General features: G+C 41.0%; 1 protein-coding gene across 6 annotated transcripts in view; it reads right to left on the minus strand.

Annotated features, from left to right (window-relative positions):
• The window catches only part of gria3b (glutamate receptor, ionotropic, AMPA 3b), an 85208-nt gene that overhangs the window by 52055 nt on the left and 5618 nt on the right, over window positions 1–27535 (minus strand). For all 6 annotated transcript variants that reach the window (XR_002746073.3, XR_008603798.1, XM_023268779.3 and 3 more), the window contains exon 3: window positions 7636–7875. Coding sequence is in view for 4 of the 6 variants with exons in the window: in XM_023268779.3 (XP_023124547.1) it covers window positions 7636–7875 (240 nt within the window). In the remaining 2 variants the exon portion in view is untranslated. The remainder of the gene's footprint in view (window positions 1–7635; window positions 7876–27535) is intronic.

The raw sequence follows: 27535 nt of genomic DNA on the forward strand, positions 1-27535 counted from the left end.
TTTGGAGACCATATAGCAGATCTGAATTTGCACATATTTGCATGTTTTAAGACAATCCGTTTCCACTGTGGTTGCCTCTACTGCAACAACCACTAATGATCAATACAGAACATGCTCCTTATTGTTCCAGTTCAGTTTGCTGAATTGACTCATCAGCAGCAGTTGGGGTCACTGGAAGTATTGCCAGAGTAAATAAAAGACGTGCCCTGGAGATGTTTTAAGACTGAATGCTGGAATACAGCTTTCACCTGGCAGTTTTTTGCTCAAAGAACATTTGACTTCCTGGTGCTATAATGAGGCTTTGACATCGAACACTATTTCAACTGGAGCTTCAACTGTCAGTGGTTAAATGATAAAAGTAAATAGCTCTGTACTTTCTGTGCAGCAGCTACGTGTTGGATCGTTTTCCTCCTAACTGTATCACATTCAGCATATTGATTGGTGGAGGAAATGATGGAAACAGACGAAAGGAGGCCCAGCATTGTTCTTAATATGTCATCAGTGCCTTAGTGTGGCAATGGATATTATGAGACAGGCTCAAATCCTTTGTCTCACAACACCGTGATAGATTTAAAGAGGTGGCAGCTCCAGGTCTTAGCGCAAAATATCACTGGAATTGCTCTCAGCAGATTGGTATTCACAAAACGTCAATGGAAAGCATAAGAGCTTTCACACTGTCAGACGACTCAGTCAGTCATATTTACATCTTCATCAGGTTTTTCTCATCTTGTTGCTCAGTTCAAGGTGAACCGGAGAATCTCAAGGCTAACGAATATAAATAAAGCAAAGAGGCAGCGCTGAGATTTAAACACCGACAAAGCACAACGAAAGAAGGATAAGCATTGAACTGACCTGTTGTTAAACCTGTCACCAGACAAACTGATCAGTTAGCAACGGTAACTAGACAGAGCAGGCCTGTCAAGCTCTGGATTTAAAGCTACATGCTGTACTGAACAAGTAACATTAGAGCTAATGTCAGTGTAATTTTGGCACCTATTTTTGATACAGTTTTAGCTTTGATGAAAATATTTTTTCAGTTTTTGTCAAAATTTTGTAATTTAATTATTTTTCGTCTAGTTTTAGTCAAATCTTTGCAAACAAAAAATAACCATATTTTAGTGTAGTTTTTGTCAGTGACATCTGTCATCAGATTATTGTTTTATATGCTTATACATTTATGTCTGTTATCATTTCCATTAATGTCACAGCAACTCGCCACTGAAAGCATCTCATTTAGTAGATGATTGACTCATTTGTTCACTTAAATCCAGTGTATTGTCTAGGTTTAGGTTGAAGAGAGGCAATAGGAGAACAATAATACACTCGTCTGTACCTGACATGACTGTAAGGACTGACTTATAGAAAACCACAATACAATGAGTCAAACAGATAAGTCTACGGAATAAGAAAAATGCGGGGCGGTACAGGAAATTTTGATTGGGAGCTGCAGTCTTTGACACAGCAGTTTATTTAAAAAACACCCTGTATTCAAGTTGTAATTAGTTTGTTGTGTGTTTGTACATTTTGTCATTGTCCCCGTCTTGAAATTTCGTTTCTGTTGAGAAAAACTGATTTTGTTCATTAAAGTTTTCATTGACAAAATTGACACTGGTTAATTTCAATGTAAACCATACACTGTACATAAAAAAATGAAAGTAGCCATCAGGTCTGAAAAGTGATGGAAACGCTGAGTGCCTCACACCTGCATTCTTTCTAAAAGCCAGCAGAGGGCGACTCCTCTGGATGCTGATAGAAGTCAGACTGTATAGTCGTCTGTGAGAAAATGGCTCCACTAATGCCTCTATTTGCTACTTCAATAAATATTTTCCTTAGGAGTTTATGGTATCTATTGCTTCTTTCAAGACTTTGTTAAAACAGCATGATATCCATTTAGTAAATGAATGTGCCATTTAGAGTGAAATAGATGATAAATGCTAGATAAGTTGTAGCGTGAGGCTGCCTGATTTATCGGCTGCTACTGCATGATCGTGCATTGTGTCCTTGAGTTCCCCACTTTTTCTCGTCACATCTGGTTTCAAAAGTGCAAGATGGTGACAACCAAATGCCTCGAGACTTCAAAACAGTCGTCCACAACCCAATGGGTAATGTCACTGTTGTTATATCCATCCTTAATATGATCTAAACACTTATTTGGGATGGTTGTAGGTTACATTAAAAAAATGCTCATCTCAAAAATAGTACATCTGCTGTGTTCTACTAACTCATCCTGGAACATTAACAGTGGTGCTATAATATAGCAGCTCTATCCAGCCTTTATTTAATCTAGACAAGTAGACAAACTCATTATACAAGAGTTTTGCCAAACACATTGGTTTGTCTTCACTCTAAACAGTTGACAGATGTGTACACTAAGCAGCAAACATGGTTGTCTTAGCATTAATTGGAATTGTTATCATATATATATTAGTATGACACTACACAGCAAAGCTCAATGCCCTCTGTGTTGCTGTTCAGTTCTTCTTGAAAGCCCCTTTTGCAGAGTTTTAAGATGAGTCAGCTGAAAACATCAGCTTAATTAGCTAGCTTCCACCAACAAAAGTTGCCAGAGACAACTGCCAGCAAAATTGCTAGTCGCCAGGAATAATTAGAAATCTGCCTTTGTATTCCTCTGTTTGAAATCAAGGACCACTTGTTTGAAAAATGACTAAGAGCACTGCAGCACTGACATTCTAGCTAACTGATCTTGAAAGTTCTAATTAGTTTTCTGCTGTCAAACATTTTCTAACCACTTGTTTGTTTCCCATTTCATCTGCTCTTGACCACTTTGCTGTAGTTGAGGAGGGAAAGCGTTGCAACAATAGTCGCAGTGAGCTCAAGGACAGACGCTTGGGAGGAAGGAACACATAAGGAAGCTAAAAGCATGTAAAAAAGAGGTATAGAGGGAAGTGAGAAAAAGAGAAAGAGTGACTCATAAATCAAGCAGAGGTGAGATTGCTGAATCAGGGTTGATTGTGCCTGGGAGAGACAATAAAGCCTGTAATCATCTGTCTCTGCTGCACAGACCTGGCAATTATCTGCCCATACCTGAGCGCCACAACAGAAAGGGCAAGATCCATCTACCTTCACCCTATCACCCTATAAAGCTCCAGTTTTTAAGGGGAAATTTGTGTGCTGACGCAAACTAAAAAAAAGGGTAATATTCACCTTAGAAGAGGTAAGAATTGAGTAAACGGATGATATAGTGAATAGGAATGCCGGCTATTTTCTGGTTGTCAGATATGATGTTCGGAGGTGAAAAGAAAGTTTGAATCTGCCATTTTTTGCTGCCCACACATATATTATCACACACGCACACACACACACACACACACACACACACACACACACACACACACACACACACACACACACACACACACACACACACACACACACACACACACACACACACACACACACACACACACACACACACACACACACACACACAGAAGGTAGGCTGTCAATATATTACTGCAGATTAGAGGAGTAGTCTCTCATTAAGCTGGTATAACACTGCCTACGGAGGCTCCATTTGCTTCCAGTGTAGCTCCTTCATCATAACGTCTGCTTTCAAACAGCTGTCTGATATTGGCATTTAGGGTACAAATTTACCTCCATTTCCCTCCAATAGATCTGAGCCTGAAGCATATGGACCATCACTCTCCGACTGAAAGCACTGCACTGAGGCCTAAAAGCATTTTTTGCCGGTCCAATAACGCAGCCAAATGAATAGTGTGGCTGTAATTAATCTTTTCTATTGACTGAATAAAACCTCTTGGTAGAAGTCGGTGATGTGAATGTTTTGGGTTTTTTTCGTCCTGCAGAGCTGTGTTTTTCCTCCCTAATAGGAGAGTTTAGAGAATAATTGCAGTTGCTTCCAGCATTGTGGATGAGCAGTGTTTTTATCAAACAGAAATTAAAAGGCAAAAAAGGCACTCAAGAAAATAATACATTACAACAGGTGCTATGTGGGGCACATCATGAGCAGAGGGTCATTTGTAATTTGGGCTGATTTGTTTATTTCACTGTCTCCTGCAGAATCACAAATCTGTCACAGCCACCTGCAAAAACAGGCTGTGTTGTTGTATAAATTTGATTTTTCATTCTTGCTTAGGTGAAGAATATTTAATTGTAAAATTGGAGATCACTCTCTACAGATCTGTTTTTTCAAACAACTGGTGGGAAATAAGAACCATGTACATTTGCTTTTTATCGACTTTTCTTCTGATTTCAATTCCATTCAGCCACATGTTCTTGCACACAGGCTTTTTAATCTAGTTTTAATATGGATTTTATCACAGTATGTTGGCTCACTGACATCCTAACAAACAGATCTCAGTGGGTTTGTGTTAATGGAATCCACTGGATCCCTGCAGAGCTGTGTGTTTCACCATTTCTATTAATTTTGAATACATACGAAAATCAGAGCAGTCATGGATTAAGATTTGTCCGTATGTAATCCAATGGCTGTATGTCTTCTATAGGATGTGGAACAAGTTCTTGGCCCAGTTTTGGATGAATTTGTTAACTGGTGTGATCAGTCTTACCCCCAAAAAACTGTTTCTAAGACCAAAGAAATGTTTATTGATTTTCAGAGGAGGCTCTTTATCTCTGCCCTGCACCAAGTGTGATTCAGGGTGAACTTGTGGCAGCAATGCAGCAAAACAACTATTTGGGCTCTGCTCTGTTAGAGTAGCTTAATTTTGCTGCAAATACAGATGCTATCTGTAAAAATGCAAATTGCTGGTTGTCTTTTAAGGAAGTTGTGAGGCTTTAATGTGGACATGAGGATGATTAAAACAGTTTTATTCTTCTTGTTCTTTCTTTTTCTTTGATTTGCTGGTTTAGCAGTCTGAGAGTTACAAAGAGAAGCAAATTGGAAAAAGATGTCAAGCTGAGCTGTAAGATTTCTGGCTTTACTGACCAGCGTCATCTCAAAGGTACCGACTGTAGTTCTGGACCCTCAACATCCTTTACATGTTGAGTTCCAGATGCCTCCAGCAGGGTGGATGTTTAGTCTCCCAGTAGGTAGCACTAATAGATACAGATCGTCCCACCTGCTATTAGCTGTTTAAACAAACTATAGCCTTGCATGTCATCGCGCCTCCCTTTCTTTTTCAAATGATTTATAGTGGCACTGTGGAAAATATAGATCTTGTAGTGTTTGTGCATGATGTATTGCAGGTATTTGTGTTGGACTGTATTGCATGTAAAGCAAATTGCAAAGCAATGTTATCATGATGGACAAAAAGCGAGCATGACAACATCGTGACAGAGCTCAAAAAAGTAACGGAAAATGATTCAGTCTTAAAGATAGACCCACAGATTGCAAAATAAAGAGGCAAAAATCTGAAATCTGTGTGTTTCTGGCTGATAGCAGAGCTTTTGTCACAATATAACTTGTAAGCCACCAGCTACATGTGGCTAAATGCACAACATCCCTTCAACTGTACATCAGTGCTTTGAAAATAGTTTGTAAGTAAGTGAAGGTTAAATTAGTTTGCTAAAAGTTTATATCTAGAAATATAGAAAACATTTATAAGAGGTAACTGATAAATAGCAATATATAAATTGCAATAAGTAATAATAGCTAAAAATTATGGAACATCACATAAAATCTTCGTTAAAGTGTTTACTTTATGGTACACTTTTTGGTACACTTTAACAAATGATTTTGTTAAGGACTGATAATTCTCATCCAGACATTTTTATTTGGAGTTACTTAACACCAACTTTGAAAGTGAAATACATGAATTTGCAAAAGCAGTGGGGGGTTCAGCTCATCAGTCTGGGTTGGGGGGGGGGGGGCACTGAACACTGAAACAGATAAAATAACTCACAGCAACACAAATGAAAGGAGCTCTCTGTCAAATTTCCTTTAGCTACAGAGCCAGAGGGTAAAAAAAATGTACAACCCCAACGACTATTTTTCCCTCCTCACTCCTCCTGGTTTAGCCAGCAGTCAGTGTCCATATTGCCAGGGGAGCTGCACTACCTGATAAGTGGAGGTAGAAGCTCTCTGACACATCTGTCTGCTTGATGAGCCAAGTGTCAAAGCCCCCCAAAGTGCTGGATGGAGTGCATCAATAAACGACTTTAATCCCCTCCTGGGGCCAATGTCCTCCCACTAATAAGGGATCGTCTTACACCACTGGCAGTAAGGAGAGAGGAAAAAGTGGCTTGGCATGGGCCTCAGCACGGGATGCACTGTACGCTGGGAATTGTCTGTACACAAGTAACAGGCTGTAAATCACATGCGCCTGCTGTTGCCTTAATTGCCGCACTGAATTGGTGTTTTCTTTCCTCCTCCCTCTCGTCTTCCCGCCTTCTTTTGCCCTCTGTCACCCTTTTTTTTCTCTTCTGAAAGAATATGTCTGTTTGTCATCACTGTCTCTTTCTATAACACCTCCTCTGTTTTTGTATCTAAGGCTATTTTCCCCACCTCCACCATGCATCCAACTCTGCCCCAGACAGTCTCACTTGCCAGACAGAAGTGGAAAAGCAGAAGGATGGGGGCCGAGCAGTATTGGTTGTGCTGAAGGACGTGTGGGTTGCTAGCATCCGCAGGGAAGATCCGGTGAGTGTCCTAGTCAGAGTGACCCTAATTAACCACATATTATCTGCAGGCTGTGTGGAGGATTAAGGCCCTCAGCTCTGGGCCCTACAGGCCTGGAGACCCATAGACAGAGGACTCTGCTAAAGCACACTTCATATTCTGCCTTTCAGCAAGACACACAGAGAGAGGCTGGACCTTAAAAAAAGAACCAAACAAGAAAGCAGAGAGCATGCAGCAGGGAAGGCAGGTGGCTCGAAGCATATCTGCAGGTCAGGACCTTTCTATAATGAGCGAGTAAACAAAGTAAATGCAAACTGCAATGTGCGGTGCAGGAGGAACATGTAGCCACCGTTTCTGGCAACCTCACAAAGAGGAGGACATAATTTGGCTTTGTCTGTCATATCATGAACACATCCTGTGCCTCCTGCCCAGGTGCTGTTTGAACAAATTGAAGTTTCTGTAGGAGGAGGGGATCATTATTCTATTGAGAGATAATGAGCTCATTTTCTCGTCTGACATTAGAAATCCCAGAAATGAACACTTCGCCATGTTGACAGGTTGTCATATACACGGCATCAACAAGGCAATGCAGTCTGGGAAATACACAGAACCGGCATTGACGCTGCACAATAAGCAGCCCCCACAGGCAGGCAGTGACTCTGATTTCTGTAGAAAACATTTTAGTAGCAGCTGTGACATACCTCATTTCAGATGAAAGACGAGCCAATATCAACAACACGATTAAACAGAAGATTAACTGACACCAACCAGCCAACTGTTAGAGGAATCCAAAGGTTAGAGCTCATAGAGCATGCCGTTTGTTTAAGTGTGTCGTGTTACTACAAGTGTTACGAGCTGCTGTTTAATAGATTTCCTATTTACATACCTGCCAACTACTATATAAAACAGTGCAGTGTTAACAGTTCAAACGTTTCCAGGGCTTTCATGAAGTATTGGAGAGTAAACTTATCCCTTACTAACCCCACTGTGCATCTGCTATTCTGAGTCAGTGTAACGTGGTTCCATGCTGTAATTCAAGCTCTGTGTCCTGACTCAAGGCTCGCGCTGTCACCTACCTCGGTCGGTGTCGTAGAGGTAGACAAACTTCTGCCATTTGTAGTGGGAGAGCAGGCTGAGGACAGCACCCCGGAGGGCGGGCCGCATCTGGATGACAAACTGCACCTCATTATCGGTGGGGTAACTGGGTGTGACAAAGGAGGTGTGCAGAGCGCCGCAGAACGAGGTCAAGGTGTTCATGGACTTCTTGTCGTAGAATCCGAAGATGGCGTACACCCCGCGGGAAAACTGAGAGCAAACTGCAGAGACAAGGCAGTAGGACAAGTGTTAGTGCAGTCGTCAGCAGTGTGTGCACTTTCACAAATGTGTGCCTCATCATTTTAGGCAGTAATGGTTCATGTGGGCGGTTTGACCCATCACTAACAGCCAATCAAGGGTTCATATGACTCCCAATGACCCCGAGTGAACTCGACAAATCATTTGCAGCACAACCAGGCAAACAGAACACATAGAAACCAAACAGCTGGCTTTATAATTTGGTTTTCTTGTGCTTTCATCATATACTCTAGCTTCTGGTTTAAACAAACTAAAACTTAGGTCATGTGTGGCTGCAACAAAATGATTTTTCATCAAATCATTTTTAGATTTCTCACTGTAAAGTATCAAAAAGTATTGTCTTACAATCCTGCACATTTAGCTTAACATTACCAATGTGGTTTGACATATTTCTGTCAATTCCTCCTCTTATAGGGTTATTTACTGAACTGTAAAGAACCCTTTAAGTTTGTTAAAGAGTCATCGCCCTCAGTACATCTTGGTTGTAAACGATTTGCAGTAACCTGTATTGAAATACATTGAGCTTAATTTCTTCGTACAGCTGTTTATATTAATGCAAATTTCTTGGTTTGTCTTTTTTGTTTAGTATGTACAGTACATGTCAACACATGCAACATAAAACAGATGTAGACCTTTTCTGTTTTGAGACAGTAATATTTACAAAATAAAACAAATATGGTTTCAAATAGTCTTTTAATTTTTTTTAGCATAAATGACAAACAAGCAATATGATGTTGCCATTTTGGACTTAAGAGGTGTATGATGGGCATTTTCTGTTATTTTCTGACATTGTACAGACTAAACATTCAACATTTCCTAAACAACAAAGAAATGCAACCTTATCAGGGTTACTGTAGCTTGGGATTAGACACAAACACTCAATTACAACAGAAATTGTATTTCAAATTGGGGGCTGGAGCTGAAAATATGTAGGCGTTCACCAGATAAAAACAATGTAATGAAAGACTCGAAAAGCCTCTGTGGCTACAATTACTACTGTACTTTAAAATCGCTCTCTTGTGAGTTCACAACAGTGTAGTGCCTCTTTGATTTAGAAAATAATCTGCAAAGCAATCGATAATGAAAATAATGTCTTGTTGTGGCCTAAACTGATACTCATCTTTTACGATCACAGCGCAAAATCCTGTTTTCATCCAATATTAACCCTGTCCACTGTGGAAGTCACTGTGTCAGGCTTTATCTCTTATTAAAATGCAAGCTGCAGCTGTTTTTAAAGGTTGCTGAGTTTGCTTTACGCCACTATGAATAAAGTAGAAGTCGCACTATTTTGCTTCATTTCTGCTGCATTACATTTGGTAGAATTGCATAGAATTTTTAGAGCAAGTTTGAACTCTTATTACAGATTTTAATAAGCAGAAATAAAAATGTCTCATTCCAGACTAGCGATGAGGACTGGAAGGCTTATTGTATTTTTGAATTCTTCTCATGTGTCACTTCTTCCTGGAGCCCATGCTTTTTCATTTTGGTCACACAGGGCTTAAGGGTTTAATATTATTCTTCTGCATCTAGATATGAGAAATGTATGTTAATGCACCGTGCACAACAAAACAACATGTATCAGACGGTGAACATGTCTGGAAGTAGTGTCTCACAAACACCAGCAGTGCAGTTTTGTGTGTTTGCGCTGCTAGACAAGTGGCAGCCAAAGGATGGCAACTCATTGGCTGAAGGTCTCCAGCTCCCACTAGGAGCTCCCACCAGTTATCGCTCTGCTCCCTCATCCACAGTGAACGGCTCACTGCAGCATTCGCAGCAGCTGTGAGCGCTACTGTTGCCTGTCGCCGTTTCTGTTGCCTCCCACGAAAGAGCTGAGAAAGACAACTCTTTCTGCCTCGAGTGAAAAGTGAATACAGATTCACTTTCAATGACCTTATACACACGTTTGTTTGTTTTGTTGTTGACGCCACGTCAGTTCCAGCTGCTGTGTTTTCATGGCTTGAATGACAAATGAGATCTAATGAGAACAAAGTCTGAACAGAGGCAAAATTGTGTTTACATATACAAATAGATTTCACATCTCGAACCAAGAAGGTTAGCTTCTGAGGAAAGAGAAACAACAAAGACATTAACCAGTTGCACAAAAACTAGTGAAATTGCAAACCGAGGCGATCAAAGGTTAAAAAAAGAAAACAAGCAGTTACACAATCATTGTTCATGAATCTGTAACAACCACTTCAGGGAAAGAAATCCTCCTGAGCATTTTTTTTTCTATCAACATGTGTATCTGATATTTCTTGACAGAGAAAATAAAAACTATCCTCTTGTTTGTGTATTCATCATGTGATCTAGAGGGAAACTGTAAACTGTTAGGAATGGGTGACTTCCATTCAGTCAGAAGCCATTAACGTGTAAACTAATATTCCAAGCTACAGGTGTGTTTTGCTTTTCCTATCCTATCATGAATGGCTGCTCACTTCTTCTGATTGACTCTAAAGTGTCCCCGCTGGGTAATCAAGCATTTTAACATCCGTAAACACTTTATACCAGTAAACACAATATTCCAGTGCTGCAGGACGCGGAGGACGGCTCTACTCACTCGTATGTAATGATGTTGAATATTTGATCCAGATTAAATGATAAATTCAAGTCATACGGATGCATACAGTTTAAATGCTGCTTTAAGTTAGTATGCTTTGAAGTGGAAACAATCCATCACCAACATGACAGTTTGTATTTTGCGCTTCTGTCCTAATCAAGCAATCGCAGACACATATTTACTGTTTTTCCGCTTTCTGCCTGTGAAAATTCATCTTCATCTGTGAACAAACATGCTACAGTATGTGCAAACCCTGTGTGATGCTGAGAGGCCAACACGACAGCGCTCACGTATTTGCCTCTTGAGCACAATTGCTCTGAGAATGAGAAGATCTAGTCACTGGTGGGATTTGCCTCATCCTTTTTAATTCTATTCCTTCCCTATCTGTCCTGGTACAGACACCTCTTCCAAGGTATAGGCATCCATTCTCAGTCACACACACACACACACACACACACACACACACACACACACACACACACACACACACACACACACACACACACACACACACACACACACACACACACACACACACACACACAGGATGCAGACATACAATCACACACACACACACACACACACACACACACACACACACACACACACACACACACACACACACAGGATGCAGACATACAATCACACACACACACACACACACACACACACACACACACACACACACACACACACACACACACACACACACACACACACACACACACACACACACACACACACACACACACACACACACAACACAACTTCTTGATAAGTGAATCAACAGATGGACAGCAGTATTGTGGGTAAGTGCTGCAGGGTGAGTGCTGCAATCTCCCATACTGAATGGGAGCCAGTAGGAGTTCCAGCCTTTGTCGAGGCCCAGTTTCCTCTGTACTCCCTCTTAATTTGGGCCAGTACTGACACAGAACCTATCCTAGGAGACCAGATCTGGCAGCCTCTTTCTCTCTGCTCAGCTGTCCTCTGCTTATTAGGTTGAGCTTTGAGCAAGCCCGAGCCTCAATAACAGATATGTCCACACCATCTCCTCTCGCTCCCCTCACCCGATTCTTTTTTGCTCTCATCTTCCCCGTTAGTGATGCAGTGCCTTTGTACTGCACCATTTTGATGTTCACCACCTTATTGTAGTGGAAATGTGTTGCAGTGATCCTATGAGCAACCTCTCTGAGCTCCAGGTAGGTTCTCCCTTGGCGGCAAGGTTTGTAAGGATGTTCTACACGAAAAGCTGATGTCTTCTGCTTAGGGGGCACGGGAACTGCACCAGATCTGCCAGCATCCTTCAGCTCTGCTCCTCAAACACAAGAACTCTTTTGCCTCAAGAGGTGCACACTCCTTTCTCCACCTTCTCCAGCGTCAGCCCTCATGAGCATCATTTGCGACAGGTTATAAGGCTCTCGCAGCCACATGCATGCATTACCAAAAAGATCCAACCGCGATTAGTGGAAGACTACATACAATTAATGGAAGCAGCGTTATTGACTTTCAGCGGAGTGCTATAAGCTGAGCTGTGCAGAAACCTCATTTTCTCACTCGTAATCACCACTGGCACATGTCCATGGTTGGAGGCCAAGCAGAAAAGCCACATCTTGAGGTTTTGTGGGTTCATAGGATGTTTACATACTGTAGCCTGGAGGTGATAGTAAATCTGAGCTGCAGAACCTTGGAGCTCAGCTACAGTAATGCTGTAGATCATGATTGATCTCATGAGTAAAAACGACCCTTCGTTCGGCACACAGGTGCAACCGTCATTTTTACAAAGTGCTGCAAGAAAATAGTGGAGACCAATTTGCTGTTTCACTTGGCGCTGGCGAAGTGAAAAACAGAAAGACGTGTTGGCTCTTATCTCCAACAGCAGAAAACACCTGCGAGGAAAGAGTGAGTCTTTTTTTTCAAATCACAAATCTCTGTTTTAACAGATCAAATTAATCTACAAATTATTTGTAAGCTGCACCAACTTGCTGCCTCACTAATTTGCAGGTCTGAAGCGTTCAAATTTGTAAAAAAATAAATAAATAAATTATTTACGGGTGAATAACTAGACAGCAGAACAAATGATTAAAGCATATACATGAGCAAGTTCATTAATATTAAATGGGAAAGAAAAAGCGCTCAGTAAAAAAGCTCAAGTTGAGCTGAATTCACAAGAGCCAAACACAAAATCGACAGTATTTCTGAAATCCTCCACATATGGAAAATTGTGGATTACCCTACAGCAGCTCAAAAAGAGCCATACTCTGTATATGTATGCATCCCCTCACTCATTTTTTCCTCAGAAATGTCTCTCCATGCAGTACTGATCCCCTCCTCTCCTTCAACACCTCGCCGTCTCTCTGCGCTCGCCTCTTCTTTATCCTCACCACTCTATTTGACCTCTTCTTTTGTTGCCTGTTTTTTGCCTCAGCCATCTGGTCACCCCCCAAAGCACACATCCTCTTCAAGCATGGCAGTATCTCTCTCCACCTGAGTGCCTCTTTCTTTCCCCTCTCAGATTGTTTCCCCCATAATATCGCCCCGCTCCATCAGTGGAGCAAAGATTGGACTTTGAAAAAATAAAAAAAATAGAAAAGCTTCATGGTAAAGTTGTGTGACAAAGTTGCTGTGGAGAAGAGGCCCTGTCGCCAAACATTATTTTTCACTGTAATTAAATAAAAATGAAACAAATGCTGTGCTCCACATGGAAATAAGGTGCTCGAACTTGTCACCGGCTGTGAAGGAATAACACATCAGTTAATATAATTCAATGATTCTGCGAGTGTCACCTTGAATTTCAATAATGTTAATTTACTCACGCAACCAGGGAGTCATTACAGGAGTCTGTGTGAGGACCTGAGTGGTACACAACACAACTTAGATAACCCTCTTCTCTTCTCCTTCTTCTCTAATCTCATTTGCCCTTTTTTTCTTCCTCTGCAGCTAACCATCCCTCCTCCTCCTCCTCCTCCACCTTCCTGCTGCAGGGAACCATGCATCCCATCTCCAGTTCACTGGTCAAACACACACAGTGTGCCGCCCTCATTCCCTTCTATAATCAGGACACTCGGCAGTGCTACGGGGATGTTACATTTCTGATGCATCACTTGAGATGGCTGGCCTGGAATGCTAGTTCAGAGGGATATGTGGTATCCTGGAGGCACGCTCAGGCTAATTCATAAGAAAACCTTTTCATGCACTCAGAGTATTTAGACTTCTATGCTCTACTGCGGCCCACTAGCCAGAGCCTTGCGCAGCCTTGGGAAGCAGGCCGGGAACAGTAAATGTCAATGATGATTGTATCTCTTTAGCTGTTTTCCTCGTCCTTTTCACAAAAGCCGTGTTCTCGCTTTCCCTCTTTGGCTCCGTTGTTTCTCCTCTCAGCCACTCGTCCTCCATTTCCTGCCTGTGTCTCGGTCTCCTTTTCCCTCTGGTCCTCGTAGCTCCTCTTGCTGGTACCCACTCCCCACCCCGACCACTCCACCATCCTCCATGCCCACCCCCGCCCCGCCGCCTACATCGGGAGCAGCCAGTCCTGCTCTAAGAAGGGATGCTGTCACAGGGAGATAGCTTGTAAGTGCCCTGGGGGATTGCATCAATTCTTGTCATATAGAGATGTGAAGTGCTTCAAAGTGTTAACTCAAATGGTAGACCCAGATTCAAGAACTACTCAACTGCAGTGGTGCCGTGAAACATTGAAAGGAAGCTGTTACTAGTCCCGCTGAATAAACTTCTACAATCTATTTATACTTCAAAATATCTGCTGGGTAAATGACACCACTACAAACACCGTGAAACAAGAACAGAAACACACATTTACAACCTACAATAAATGTATCCGGTGTTTAGAGTTTAGAATTAGAGCAGGGATCCAGTTTAATAGTATTGTTCACTGACGTTCAATGGAATAATGTGAAATAATCAGGTTATTCTTTAACAAAACTCTGCTTTGTGCGGTGGCCCTGAGAGCTCAATGTGCTGCAGCTTGAGAAAAAAACATGCAAATAGACAAAACACATGCAAATTAGGAAAACATCTTCTCCACAGGAGCAGCATTTAGATTGAAAAACAGAGCTGCGAACACATAACACAGACACAAATACAGGAACAGGCCTTACTGATAGCATGTCTTTTTTAAAATTCGGAAAAACTCAGTATAAGCGATGTTACCCACAAACCTGCAAATGGTTTCACACAATTAACAGTGGCACAAACAAAACACAACAATGTGAAAACAGAAAACAGGGAAGAAAAAGGCTTCAAGAAAGCAAACAGTGCAGGTTTCAAGATGTTAAAAAAAACAGCTTTGCAAATGGTTTATAAGACAGTAAATGAAAATCAACGCATTTGTTAGTCCTTGAGGATACACATAATGAGTTTTGGTAAGAAACACTGAATGTAAACAGTTATACTGTTTGCTTTTTTTCTACAGGAAGACTTCACAGTGTACCTTTATAAATATATATTTCATGTAAATCAAAGCAGCTCTTTTGCAGGTAATAACATCTGAAATACACTTTGTTTTGGGGAGCAGCGCTGTTTTAGTGAACTCTGAATTTCTCACCTGCACCTTAAGAGGCTGGGGTTTCCCACAGCTAAATACCACATCTGTTGATTGGGAGAGACACCAAAGGTAGAAGCGATCTGGTGAGTTCAGGGGAGCATCTGTGTGTGTGTCTTTATCCATCTACATGAGCGTTTGAGTGATGGAGCACATGATGGATGATGGAGGGGTAAAGAGCAGAACCTGAGGATGCTCCTTCACCAAGGATGGTTAGCCTGGAGATCAGCATCACATCATGTTTAAGACAGATTTCTGGCTTTTTGTTGTGTATTTATCTCCTATCATATATCTACTATTCTAAATGGTTTTTTGGGGGTAGCTGAATAAAAATATGTCTTCCATAAGTATGTACTATATTGTTTTTATATAGTGAACACAATTGCACACTGTAAACAAGCAATACATTCTCTTCTTCTCTAGATACATTAATAAAAGTCACACGTAAAAAGGTTACTGCCCTGTAACTTTAATGCTTCAAATTAGTGTGTCTGTCAAAGTGAGGTCTGAAAGGAGAAAGAAAAAGCATCTAAATCTCTGTTACTGCACTAACTACACAGACTGAGAATACAAGAAATATTAGCTTATTCCAATGCGGCAACACATGAGAATAGTGAGAACTTGATCCAAATGTATTTTGAGCAACAGAAGCTTATTCTGTGCATGTGTATGTTATTTTTTGACACCCCTGCTGCTCGTATGAAACAGTTAGCCTACTACATAGGAAAAAAACTCTGAAATATAACAAGCATCATTGGTAAAAAAAAAATTAATAAATGATGTCCAGTCATTTAAATGCACAGAGATTAAGTTGTAATTGAACTTTTACTTGGGTGTGGGTCAGTTGTATATCCCACTCAGCTGTTAAATGTTGTTAAATAACAGATTAAATGTCCTAATGAAAACAACATATTGAGAGAGATAATGATAATTCATGTTAATTTGTGTGAAATTATAATAACGATAAAATCTTTTTTCATTTTATTTATATTTTTGTCTGAGCTCAGTGCAGAGTAGTATATCCAAATAAGAACAGCATTATGGAAATCTGTATGACAGCATAAAATCCAAGCCATAGTTACCATTATTTACATTTTAAAGCTTCAAAAATTGGACCAAAATTGCATCCAAAGGGGGGAAAAAAACCCTTTTCCTTTATCAAACTGTGTGATGGCAATCTGATGGAACGCTAATATACAACCTAAAACAACCTAAGTCTTCAGCTTTAAAAAACAGAATTAAAAACTGAGAAATGACATCTGAATTAAATTATAAGATTTGGTTTCAAAGGTTTTCAGTTTTATCGCAGTAAGTCGAGGGACCAATAGTTATACATCTAGAATTGTTTGCTTTATAAATGATTTAACATTCGAGTTAAACACAATACTTTAGAACAACTTAGACGTGTTGAAATTATAATTAACATGTAAATGATATACCTTAATAGTATATAACAGTGTAATAGTAAATAGTAGTGATCTAGTAAAATAACATGGATGATATACAAACTTTAAGTATCTTTAAATAAGAAGATTTATACCAAAATATTTAAAAGCAGGACTCTATATGGACTGAAAAAGACGATACAAAATGAATCTTTACATGGCATCATTGTAACACTAATAGTAAAATTAACACTAAAAAAGCATTTCAACTATAAGACTAAACTTTTATTTATAATGTATTCAGAGTCACATTTTTATCAGCTGAGATGATTTAGTTCCTGAAGTGTTTGAATATTGGGCCAACAGAATTTCTTTCTTTATCAACATGTCCTTTCCTTCTACAAACATAAATTCTGAGGATTAAGTCCCATCTGTGATCTGCATTCAAAGCCTTTGTGTCATCATTAGTAATAACTGACACATGTAGGGTTTCACTGCTGCAAATTACTATAAAAATCCAGTGCTGTACTTGTGAAACTGACCCGAGGACCAGAGGTACTGAGATCAGATGTGGTTCACATGCCTCCCTATCACAGAGTTCATTTACTATTCTCTTTCCTCTCTTGTTTTCCACTGCAGCCCTTCAACCATCAGCTCCCTCGCCTCTCCACCTGCCATCTTGATGATATAGTCCTGTACTTGTGAGAGTGGCCGGTGAGCAATTCTCAAGGGACTCGATGACTCTCAACTCCATCTTCTTTTGACAGATATTTTCACCTTCAAGGTCCTGCCGTCATGCTTTTGTTTGAACACTGAGCAACACACTGGGTGGAAAGCATTGTGCAAGGCAAACAAACCTACACTGCACGGAGGACTCGCGCAAGCGGTGATGTCTTCGTTATCACGGTACAGCCATCTGTTCATTATTATTCAACGTGCCAAAGAGCAAGAGGTTTGAACAAGAAGGCTGTTCAAATGGTCTCTACATGGGCCATTCAAAAGGTTCAGATAACGGTGTTGTGGTAGAGCCACGAGTTTGGACGATTTGCTGAATAACTCTGGGGGAAATCGCTTTGATAGGATTCAACCGATACATGCAAAAATCTCGCTTTGCATGCCCCCTGTACGCTTCATGTCATTTCCTTGACACATGCAATTACAGACTATCTATGTGAGCTGATAGCGGACCTAAACCCTTTGGCCCTGGCTTCACCTCAACAGCCAGCCGCAGAGATCCCGTCCCATTACACTGAACAAATAACAATCCCTTCTTGGAGAGGCTCATGCAGTCCACCATTTGCTGCAATGCAGAGGCAAGAGGAGTGCTACAGGACTTGTCTTATTCTTTCAAAGATGATCACTCCTCTCACCTTCAGCAGGATGCCACCACAGAACACAGCAAGGACAGCTGCTAAACACTGACCCTTTCAGTATGGCTGTGTGCATTTTTAAGGAGGATTCAGCAGAGTATGAAACATGTAAGGCTTATGATAGTCTGTAATTGGATTTCCCAGAAAGCTGGTGACAAAGTCCCTCACACACCACTAATCCTCCCAATCAGCACTGTGGGCCTAAAGCGTGCTCTCCTCTGCACATGAATATGGAAGAAGAAGGAGAACGGTGCATGAAGTGAAGAAGAGCAAAGGGGATGAGGACGGGAGATTGCACCTCAGCTGCGTAAGCATGGACAGCCAGCAAAGGTGTGCTAATGAGTGCTAAAACACAGTCTGATCAACAGGAGTTAGAGGAGGCAAGGTGACAAGGACAGTTAGAAAAGGGAAGACAGAGTTCAAAATGCCAGATCAGAGCAGCACACATTTAAACTGTTGCTGTCAGTCTTTGCCTTCACAACAAACAGGGCTCTGCTGAATCACAGGAAACAGTTCACCTTGCCTTCAAGAAAAGCAGACACAGGAGAAAAATCTCAGCTCCATCAAAAAAGATTAAAGGAATAGTTTATGAAGAAGCCTCTAAATTATCCGACTTGACAACGGGAGAGCCGGGCTCGCCTGGGTAAAGATTTGTCGTAATATTTCAGGTATAGAGCACCACACACGACTGACTTGTTTTGAATCCAATTCTACACAGCAGGGAAAATACCTGGCAGCTGAAAACCTCTCCTGTTCCTGTTCTCATTGGGATGATTGAAGAAAAAAAAATAACACAAGAAGAGTAAACTTTGTGGGTGTCTGGCAGGCACATATATTTTTCCATCACTGTCAAAACGCTGGATTGTTTTCCTGGCCTCTTGTATACATCATTCTATCTGTGCCTCATAAACCGGTTTGTGATTGTCATTGTCTCTCTTCTCCTATCAGCTGCAAGAAAGGACGGCAAGAAATCTTGAAATTTCCATATTCCTGATAGAGTGCACACCATGTGAGTTTAATGCTTCCTGACTGGTTGTTTCTGTCCTTTAGGCGGATTTCAGATCCCTGTGTCTCATGTATGGCTTATATGCACATGGAAAGCCAAGAGGGGATGACTATCCGACGATCTTATTAGGTCCTCTCCCTGCACATGTAAACTAAGCCTTTGCTGCCGGTGTTGCTAATCAAATTACATATCACAATTCATATCCTATGGCAATGAACAAGGATGAGCCAAGCCAATGAAGGATTTCCATTGTGGAACTTCATTGCAGGGCTGAATTTTAAAACAGCACCTCTGCACGACCCGTCTTTCCGAGCCCTTTGTCTTTCTGTGAAGAATAATAGAATAAGTCAATGAGGACGGGAGATGGGACCAGTTGTTTAACCTTGAAGACATCACTTAAAGACTTCCCTCTCCTTCTCAGCCTCTATGCAGGCATTGTTAAGTATGTAGAGTCCAGCGCCACTTTTCATCTTATTAGTGTCCTTGCTGAGACGGTGCTCTGTCCCTGAATGATAATGCTGGTGGAGGTAGCAGAGAGACTGAGATGGAAAACAGAGAGCTATGACAGTGAGTGAATTGTAATCCTTTTATATTCCAGGGCCTCAGCATGCAGACCCTTAAAATATGCCTTACTTGCCTTACTTTTTTAAGACAAATTTTCCCAAGAAAACGATTTTCAGCAAAGGGCTTCACTTTAGAGCCACTACGTATAGTCACTTGAAAGCAAGAAAGCAAAAAGTTTTCTCACCATAAATGAAAGGATGTGCTCAACTGTATTCTCGGTGGACCAAAAAGGTTTGGTTGCAGTTTGACATCTTGTCTGATGTCATGTCACCATGTTCCAAGGTGTTTTAAGCTTTTAAAAATCCTGGTTGTAGCGTGACGAAGATGCACTGTAATGGTTGCAATCTTGGTGGCTAACTGATGAAAAAAGAAAATACTGATCATAACATTATGAAAATCTTAATGCAACATAAATTAACCTCTAAGCAAGATTTATTAAGCTGTCATAAAAATTTATTTTTGCTTCAGAAGGAAACATAACTTACCTCTAAAGGCATCTAAGCCAATATATTTTATCTTTGTTTAAACATAATTTTGAGCTTTCTGCCATAATATTCAAATACAGTGGAGACTAACTGAATTCTGCTTGGGTGACCACAGTGTTAAAGATGTTCATGTATTTTTCCAGGAAAAAGTTGCAGACCTTGCTGTAAACAATCGTTGCTGCAATTCCTTTCTAATAAGTATATATAGATCCTATAAAATGGTGAAAGGGAGACCGTGGCTTATTACTTGGGTTTTATTTTCATTTAACTAATTTTTTTGCTTCTGGCAATTGGTTCAGTATAATAGTTGAGATTCTGATAACATGGTACCTTCACTAAAAAATCCTACAATTATAGTTGGTCAAATTTGAACCGTGAAGTTGGGCTGTAAGCTGTGCTTAATGGTTTAAGAACTAATGGAACATTTTCTGACTGAGTACTAATGACAGACTTTGGCACATGGTGAAATTAACATCTTTGCTACTAGTGTTGAACAAATATATCGCCGATTAGCTGAGTCCATTGTTCAATTGTAGTCATTTTATTTTGCTAATTTATTAATCTGCCTCCAGGAGAAATCGATTTGGTAAATAATTAGGTTAAAAAAACGGTTTAAAGTGTGCACTAATAGGAACTGGCAGTTGGAGTTCGGCCATATAATGAACATTCATGTTATACTGATTTCCATCTTTCACACAACAGGGGAGTGACTAAAAGACAATTAAAATGTCTTTAGTGGTTGCTCTCCAATTGAGTTTTGCTGAAGAGCAACATCAATTTATAAATCATATTTCAAGAACTAGATCAAAAGCTGTGTGTGTGGTTGTGCACCCTAATTTATCTTCATCATTTAACAGCACGTTATCCCACCCACTTGTGAGCCTCATGATGCTTGCTAAGCTTTAACTAGTTTCATCCAAAATGCCGAACAGGGAACTAGCAGGCAGACAGAAAGTCTTCCAAGTACAGGAAAAAAGTTACAAGTAAGCTTGGGAAATTTCAAGAAAAATAGAATTTTTTATTTGTCCTCAGCTGATCCAAATTTTTGTGTTTACTGTGATGATAAACTCAGCTCTGATTTCAGGTGAAGGAAGGTTATGTCTATGAAATGAATGGCTTCCACAGCTCATTCCAGTGCTAAGCAGTATTTTTTTAAAATTAGAATTGTATTGACTGCTTCACATGATCCATGCTTTGTGATGATAAATTAGTGGCAGGTTGGGTGGCTTTTGGTATTTTGTGATTCTCTTGTTGACTTTGTCTTTCCAATGTGGTTCCTATATAAAAAATAAAGATCACTGACCTCAGAGGCTGAAAAATGAAGCTTTTACAGAAGTGCCAAAAACTGCTTGAATGGACATTTGAGGCTGCCTCCAAAAGTGAGTCAGTCCTCATTGAACTCCATCTTACATGTCCAACATTACAGCAGAAATAAACATGTTTACAGCCCAGTACGAAAAATGGTTTTGGTCTCTGTAGCTATGTTCCCCATTCATATCAACTGTACAGGGGCTGTGGTTTTATAAAATTTACTTGTTAAATTTGTATTAGGGCTTAAAGTTGCGCACAATGCGGACGTGTCTGCTTTGAGTGACAGTCCATGGCCCAAAGCTTCCCTCATGCTCCACCTCTTTGCTTTTGGATTAGCTGGGAGTTAGAAATAGTCAGGCTCTGCCAAGACGGTGATGGCCAGAGCCACCACACTGAGCTTCAAAACCGCTCATCCATCTTTATATACAGTCTATGATTTACAGGCTGCATGCTGAGGCGTCCTTCATTTGACTCTTTTTCAAATAGTGTCAGACAGCCGTTCAGAGTGGGAAGTGAGGACTCCTCCACTCTGCCCCCAACACACACACCTCCGCAAATACAGAATGTTGGCAGTCGCCGGTTTGCAGGACTCATGGTGGAAAGTCTGAGACTTTCAATTTATAGCCCCAACCCCAGCTGCTGCACAACTTCTGCAACAAGAAACACCTCATGCAACAAGAGTCTTCATTATTTCGTAATATTTAATTCAGTGACAGGGTGTCCTATGGCTATAAAGCTTTACTCAGAGACAAACCCCTGAAATTGGGAGTGAAATGTTCACTGACTTTTCACAAACTCCGGCCACTTGAGAGCAATTTCCAAACTTAAGCTTCTTTATGCATAAAAGACCCAAAGTTTATCTCCTTACAGCTTAGGGACGGTACTTGTACAGTAGCAGCAGGAGGGGCAGGAGGAAAATATGTTGCACAAAGTCTTGAGAAGAAAGCTAGAGAATATAAAGCAAGTCTGATGAAACTTTTCTGTGCCCTTGACATATATAAGAACAGCACGTTTAGTCTCTGTCCATTTGCACAAGAAGGCGCAAAGTGCCTTTTTGTATTAACCATTCAAAGACGTTGTGCATTCCGTTATGGAAAGTTCATTTCAAAGTGCTACTTTTGGCTTGTGGTTTTTGCTGTAGGAGGCTTGCAGCTCATCTGCAGAGGCGTATGAAACCTCACACATCATCTGACAGCAAATTCTGGACATTGGACTTCAGCATAAAAGACAGGTGTGCTGTGAGACGAATTTACAATCCAGCTCACATCACACGCGCATGCACAAACGCAGTGGCTGGTCACTTTATCTCTCCATATTTAGCACTGCGCCTCTCTCCTCCCCGATCCCTTCTTTTATAAACATAGCTAAGCCACTGAACTCGTTCATGCCCTTTTTCATCATATTCTAGTACTGTCAGGGCTGCAAAGGGCACCAGCATCTGAGAGAAGCTTTCCATTGAGGCCTTTGGAATGGATTCACTCCAAACGCCCTTTTCATTCTGCAGCTGCGATGGATTAGCTCTGTCATGGGTCCAGATGAGGTTTGCCTTCCTGATCTGCACGCCACGCTGCGGAAAATAAAGCCACACAACCGAGCTAAAGAAGGGTTGAAAAATAAAATTAAGGAACGGGAATGGCGCTGAAGGCTAGCCAATGGTTGATGATGGAATGATAGAACGCTTCAATATTTCATCACACAGTCATGCATGGACACACAAACACGGACAGTGGCCTGGGAGCAACCGCCCACAGGTTTTACGTAGCCATGTGTGAAATGGCGAAAGCCCACACAACAGCACTCTCCGAATTAACCATTGGAGGGAGAAACAGAAGAGGGTCATGGATGGAAGAGCACATCATGTTCACTTAATTCTCACTCATGAGGACAGTGAGTGCTAAGGACAGGAGAACAGCGGTAAGAAACGTAACGCAACACCACACCACAGTGTCACATTTAAACGTCTCTCTGTTGAGCACACATTCTTAATTTAAGTTGGACTAGTGAGGGCCAGCAGTGGCAAATACCTACTCTATGGCCAAGTCAAGGCACCAACAGAGCTTCATAGTCGCCTACAATCTTTTCAAAGTATCTGATTATCATTCTGCTCTTCACAGCATTCACACAAATCAGATTAAATTCATAATACAGTCTGGATCAGCGAACATTCTGAAATATGTTGCCGCTTGTTATAGTGACAACACAACTAAAGTGATTTGAGTGGCTTGGGTTTTTGTTCCTCAGCCTTGCCAGAAGATACTGCCGTTTCATTGTCATTAGGAGTTTATTCCATCACATCAACAGGCCCCTCTTTGACACTGCTGGGGCCTTGTTCTTCAACTGCAATCACAGTTGCAGTAATTGTCTATAAATTCACCCCATCTCCAGAGGTGTTGGTCCGCATTATGTCTTTCATTATATAAGATATGTTTAATATTAACCACACAGGCTGTTCATGGCACGACACTTCTTATTTGCATCTTTGTAACACTGCAAGGAATATGCTAATATTTTTTTCCCTTCCTCCTCTCCTTCAGCCTGTATGCTAGAGTGCCCATCCACTAGTTTCACAAGGTTATGATGCTTCAGTGGCCCGGCGACTGTGAACTGTCACAAGCAATCAGTTATGATGGAGCCCTTGTTTCTGCACAGACATGCCGCTTTGGCAGGGCTCTGCTAGCGACCGCCTCTTTTGAAACAGGCCAGAAACGTGCAGATCAATCTGCTCAGTCGGCAGACAGAGGGCTGGAAGCTGGAAGCCCTGTCGCACTGTGATCCAATATTTACTAGTTGGGAGAGTACATCGTGACAGTCCCTGTTGGTGTTTTGTATTCATCACAACACAACCCTGATGCCCTCCTCATTTTTGACTGTCTTTAGCACCGAAATTGCACTCCACCACACACATACAGAGGGAGAGCAAACAATAAACAGCTGATAATGTAGTCCAAGCGGTCGCACAAGATTAGACTCCACATAGGTGCCAATTAATGCCTTACTCCGAGTTCTTCCAAAACAACAAAAGCGTTTTGTTTTTTTTTCTTTTTTTGAGGAGCTGTCTGACCTTGGTTAGGACAATGCAGTCAGCAGCTCTTATTGAGGAAGACTACAGAGTTCTCTCTTTTTCTTTAGGACCCAGTGAAGCCAGACCAATGCAGCAACTTCCGATGAGGCACGATGCGGATGTGCTATTCCAGCTCAAGTAGGGGATTACTGATTCAGTGATTACCGGTATTGTAGGGGAGTCTAGTGAATGGCCAATAGCTAGCTGAGTGTGACGGCAACGGCTGCGGGAACATAGCTGTAATGGGCTTTGTGGGAGAGATTAAATATATATAAAGAAGGGGAGATAGAAATGAGAAAGACAGAGAGGGGAGAAAAAATTTTTAAAAATTGCTGACTGCAATGTCAGAGATCTTTGCAAGTGACAAGTTTTGAAAATGCTGTTCTTTTCTTCTTCCTTTACCTACTCTCACCCTGTCTTTTCACAAGTGGTGCATGAGAGTAAATGACATTTTGAAATGAAAAATAATCTCTGCCACAAACAACATAGCCCACTCTCCTTGAGAGGTTTTGCTCACTGAGAAAACAAAATAGAAAGCAGTCATCACATGGAGCTGGACTGCTGGCATAAATATCCCCGATGCACCTGAAATGAATGGCTCACAATAGCAGCTTGTTCCCTGTTCATTTTACTTAGAATGCACCACATGTAGACCCTTTTTTTTCTTATCAGAAACAGTTTTTTTCTGGCACAGAGCACAGCAGCAAATATACTTAATGCACCACTAAGATTTTGTGTCTCCTCCTGTGTGGCCCCTCATAGTGTTTATCGCTGCTTTTTTATATGGTCAGTCGGCTTCTCTTGTTCATCACAAGCCAGTGTTGATATCATCTTCAATAAGGGTACACAGACTTAGCCTGTCATTGTTGACTTATAGTCCAGAAACCACCCCATTATTTGAACAGTGGCGAGCAGATGTGCGGTGCATAGTTGGGCTGTCATGTTGCATCATGTCTGCAGACGGAAAAAGGGGGCTTGATCTACGCCTTGCATTCATGGCTTTGCCATAAAGCTCACATATGGGTCAGCGTTCCACAAATTATATCGAAACCTATTCGTGGTAGAATGGCAAATGGTAACATCAGGGTTTCAGCTGTGGCACAAATAGTTTTTATAGATGTACAAATCTATCAGTGGTAAAGCACCGCATATGTGCCTGACAGTGTTTTTCCTGGTTCAGAATGTGAGCCGATTAGTTCATATTCTCATATTTGACAGAAATCAATTCATATTTCAGTTTTGTTTTTTTTTTGGCCACTTGGTACACAAATTGACAGTTGCAATTGAGTAAATGAAGCTCAAATTAACAAATAAATGTAACTGCTATTCCAGTTTTGAATTGTTGTCATTTTGATGCTGGTGAAGTAAGGACAAAAACTCTGCCTGGTGCATTTAAAACTGGGGTAGACAACATTGTTTTGCATCATTTGGCCATGATGGGGTAGACAGAGGACCTTGACTTGGGACAGCAGCGTTCCATCTCAGTTGAAGCCTCAAATAAACGTCGACCTTTAGCTTGACTATCTTTGTGCTGATCTGGTGGGATGGGCTTAGAACAGAGGAGGTCGACCGTATTTCAGAATTTATCATTTGTTTGTTTTGCCTTTTGATGATCCCTGCCTACTGTAGTTTCTTTTATTTAATCATAGTATTGCTATGGTATGCATTATATAAAAACAAGAGTTATCATATGAATAAAATAAAAAGTGATTCTGGCTTGCTCTTTTTGAAACTACAAGCTGTAGGGAGACAACATCTCCAGGGTGCCTGACATTCCAGCTACAATCATTTCTCCTTAATCCCTCCTCTCACCTCCAATTTATGATATTTGCCCTGGAAAACTGAGTAGATAGATAAAGGAAATCAATAGGAATTCCAAAGACCGCAACCCAACATCCCCACAGAAGGTCTGAACACACCATGAAAGACACAACTGCCCGGGTTAGATAAATCTGTGCAAGTGCCAATGTTAATCCAGGATGTAATGATGTGATTTACTAATGTTCCAAATCAAAAATCTTTCCTTCCACTATGTACTTGTCATGCTGCGCAGCTGCCGAAAACGGCCAAATGCCCAGTGTTTGTGAAAGATATATGGAGATTTGAAGCCACCACAGTAACAAGGGAGTAAATCTGTTGCTTTACCAAACAACATCTGGCAGCCTCATTGATTCCAAGACAAATAACGCTCCGACAGCAGCACTTCTCCTCAGGTTGGGTTTAAGAGGATCTTTTGATATTCTGATTAAAAATTCATTGTGTTGAAGCTGCCTGGGAGTGTGTTCTATGTTTTGTATTTTGAATCTCATTACAGTTTCAGCTAGCTATGTGCTTGACTTTTAAAAAAAACACAGCTACAGTGGAGGGCATTTCATGGCCAGCAAATTAGGTCAAAATAACGTTCCCTTTGGAGGTTTGGCCTTTGGAAATTTCCAAGTCTTTTATGTGTTTGCTGTATGAAAAAGCTTTCGCCTCATACGGCCATAACAAACAGTACCAGTGACTGTAACCATGCCAGCAAGACTTCAGGAAAATTGTAGGAAATTTAAAGTTAGTCATTAGTACTTCATCTCCACTAAAATTTAGCAAAACATGCACTGAAGTATAATTACTGTAGCACTTGTTTTAACTTGTATTAATGGATTTTTTGACACTTTAGAAGGAGTTCCTAAAAATAATGACAATAACTTACCATAAAAAAAGCAATTATAACACGTGTCTGTGCCCGACTTAGTCACCAGCCTTTCTGTGCGTCATCCTTTTCGGTCTAAACTGAGCTGTCAGTCATCCCCTCCTGCTGATGTGCTGCTCCTGTCTCAGAGGCCTCGTAGCTCCCAGAGCATGTAACCCCATCCCAGAACATTTCTGTACCACTCATCTGACTGAGGCCCGTATCGAACCACCTCGACGCTCCTCTGAGAGCGCCTGGCCTGCTGGCCTCCAAATCACACCATTGCATTGCTGTACTGTGACTCGTGTTTCTCTCAGAGGCTTCTGCACTGTCATGGTGTTCATCAAATACACTTTCTGTTTCATCTTTTGCATAGTTTGTTTTTCACACGAATCCTATTCTGCATATATATTGAAAATGGTACTTTCTAAAATTGTGTTGTTTGCACACAGAGACACAGGGTGAGACTGCGATATTTTCACCATGACCTTTACTTTGGATGAATGATGAAGTGTGTCGTGGGACATTCAGTACAAAACGCTGAGATTTACTCAGTAACAAATGGGAGGAGGTGGAGAGGAAGTGTCTGTCTCTACATAGGATGTGGGTGGGTGTGTGTGTGTAGCAGTTCTGTGCATATGTGTACACACGTGTTCAT

This window comes from Amphiprion ocellaris, chromosome 13 (assembly GCF_022539595.1).
Source record: "Amphiprion ocellaris isolate individual 3 ecotype Okinawa chromosome 13, ASM2253959v1, whole genome shotgun sequence".
Classification (NCBI taxonomy): Eukaryota; Metazoa; Chordata; class Actinopteri; family Pomacentridae; genus Amphiprion; species Amphiprion ocellaris.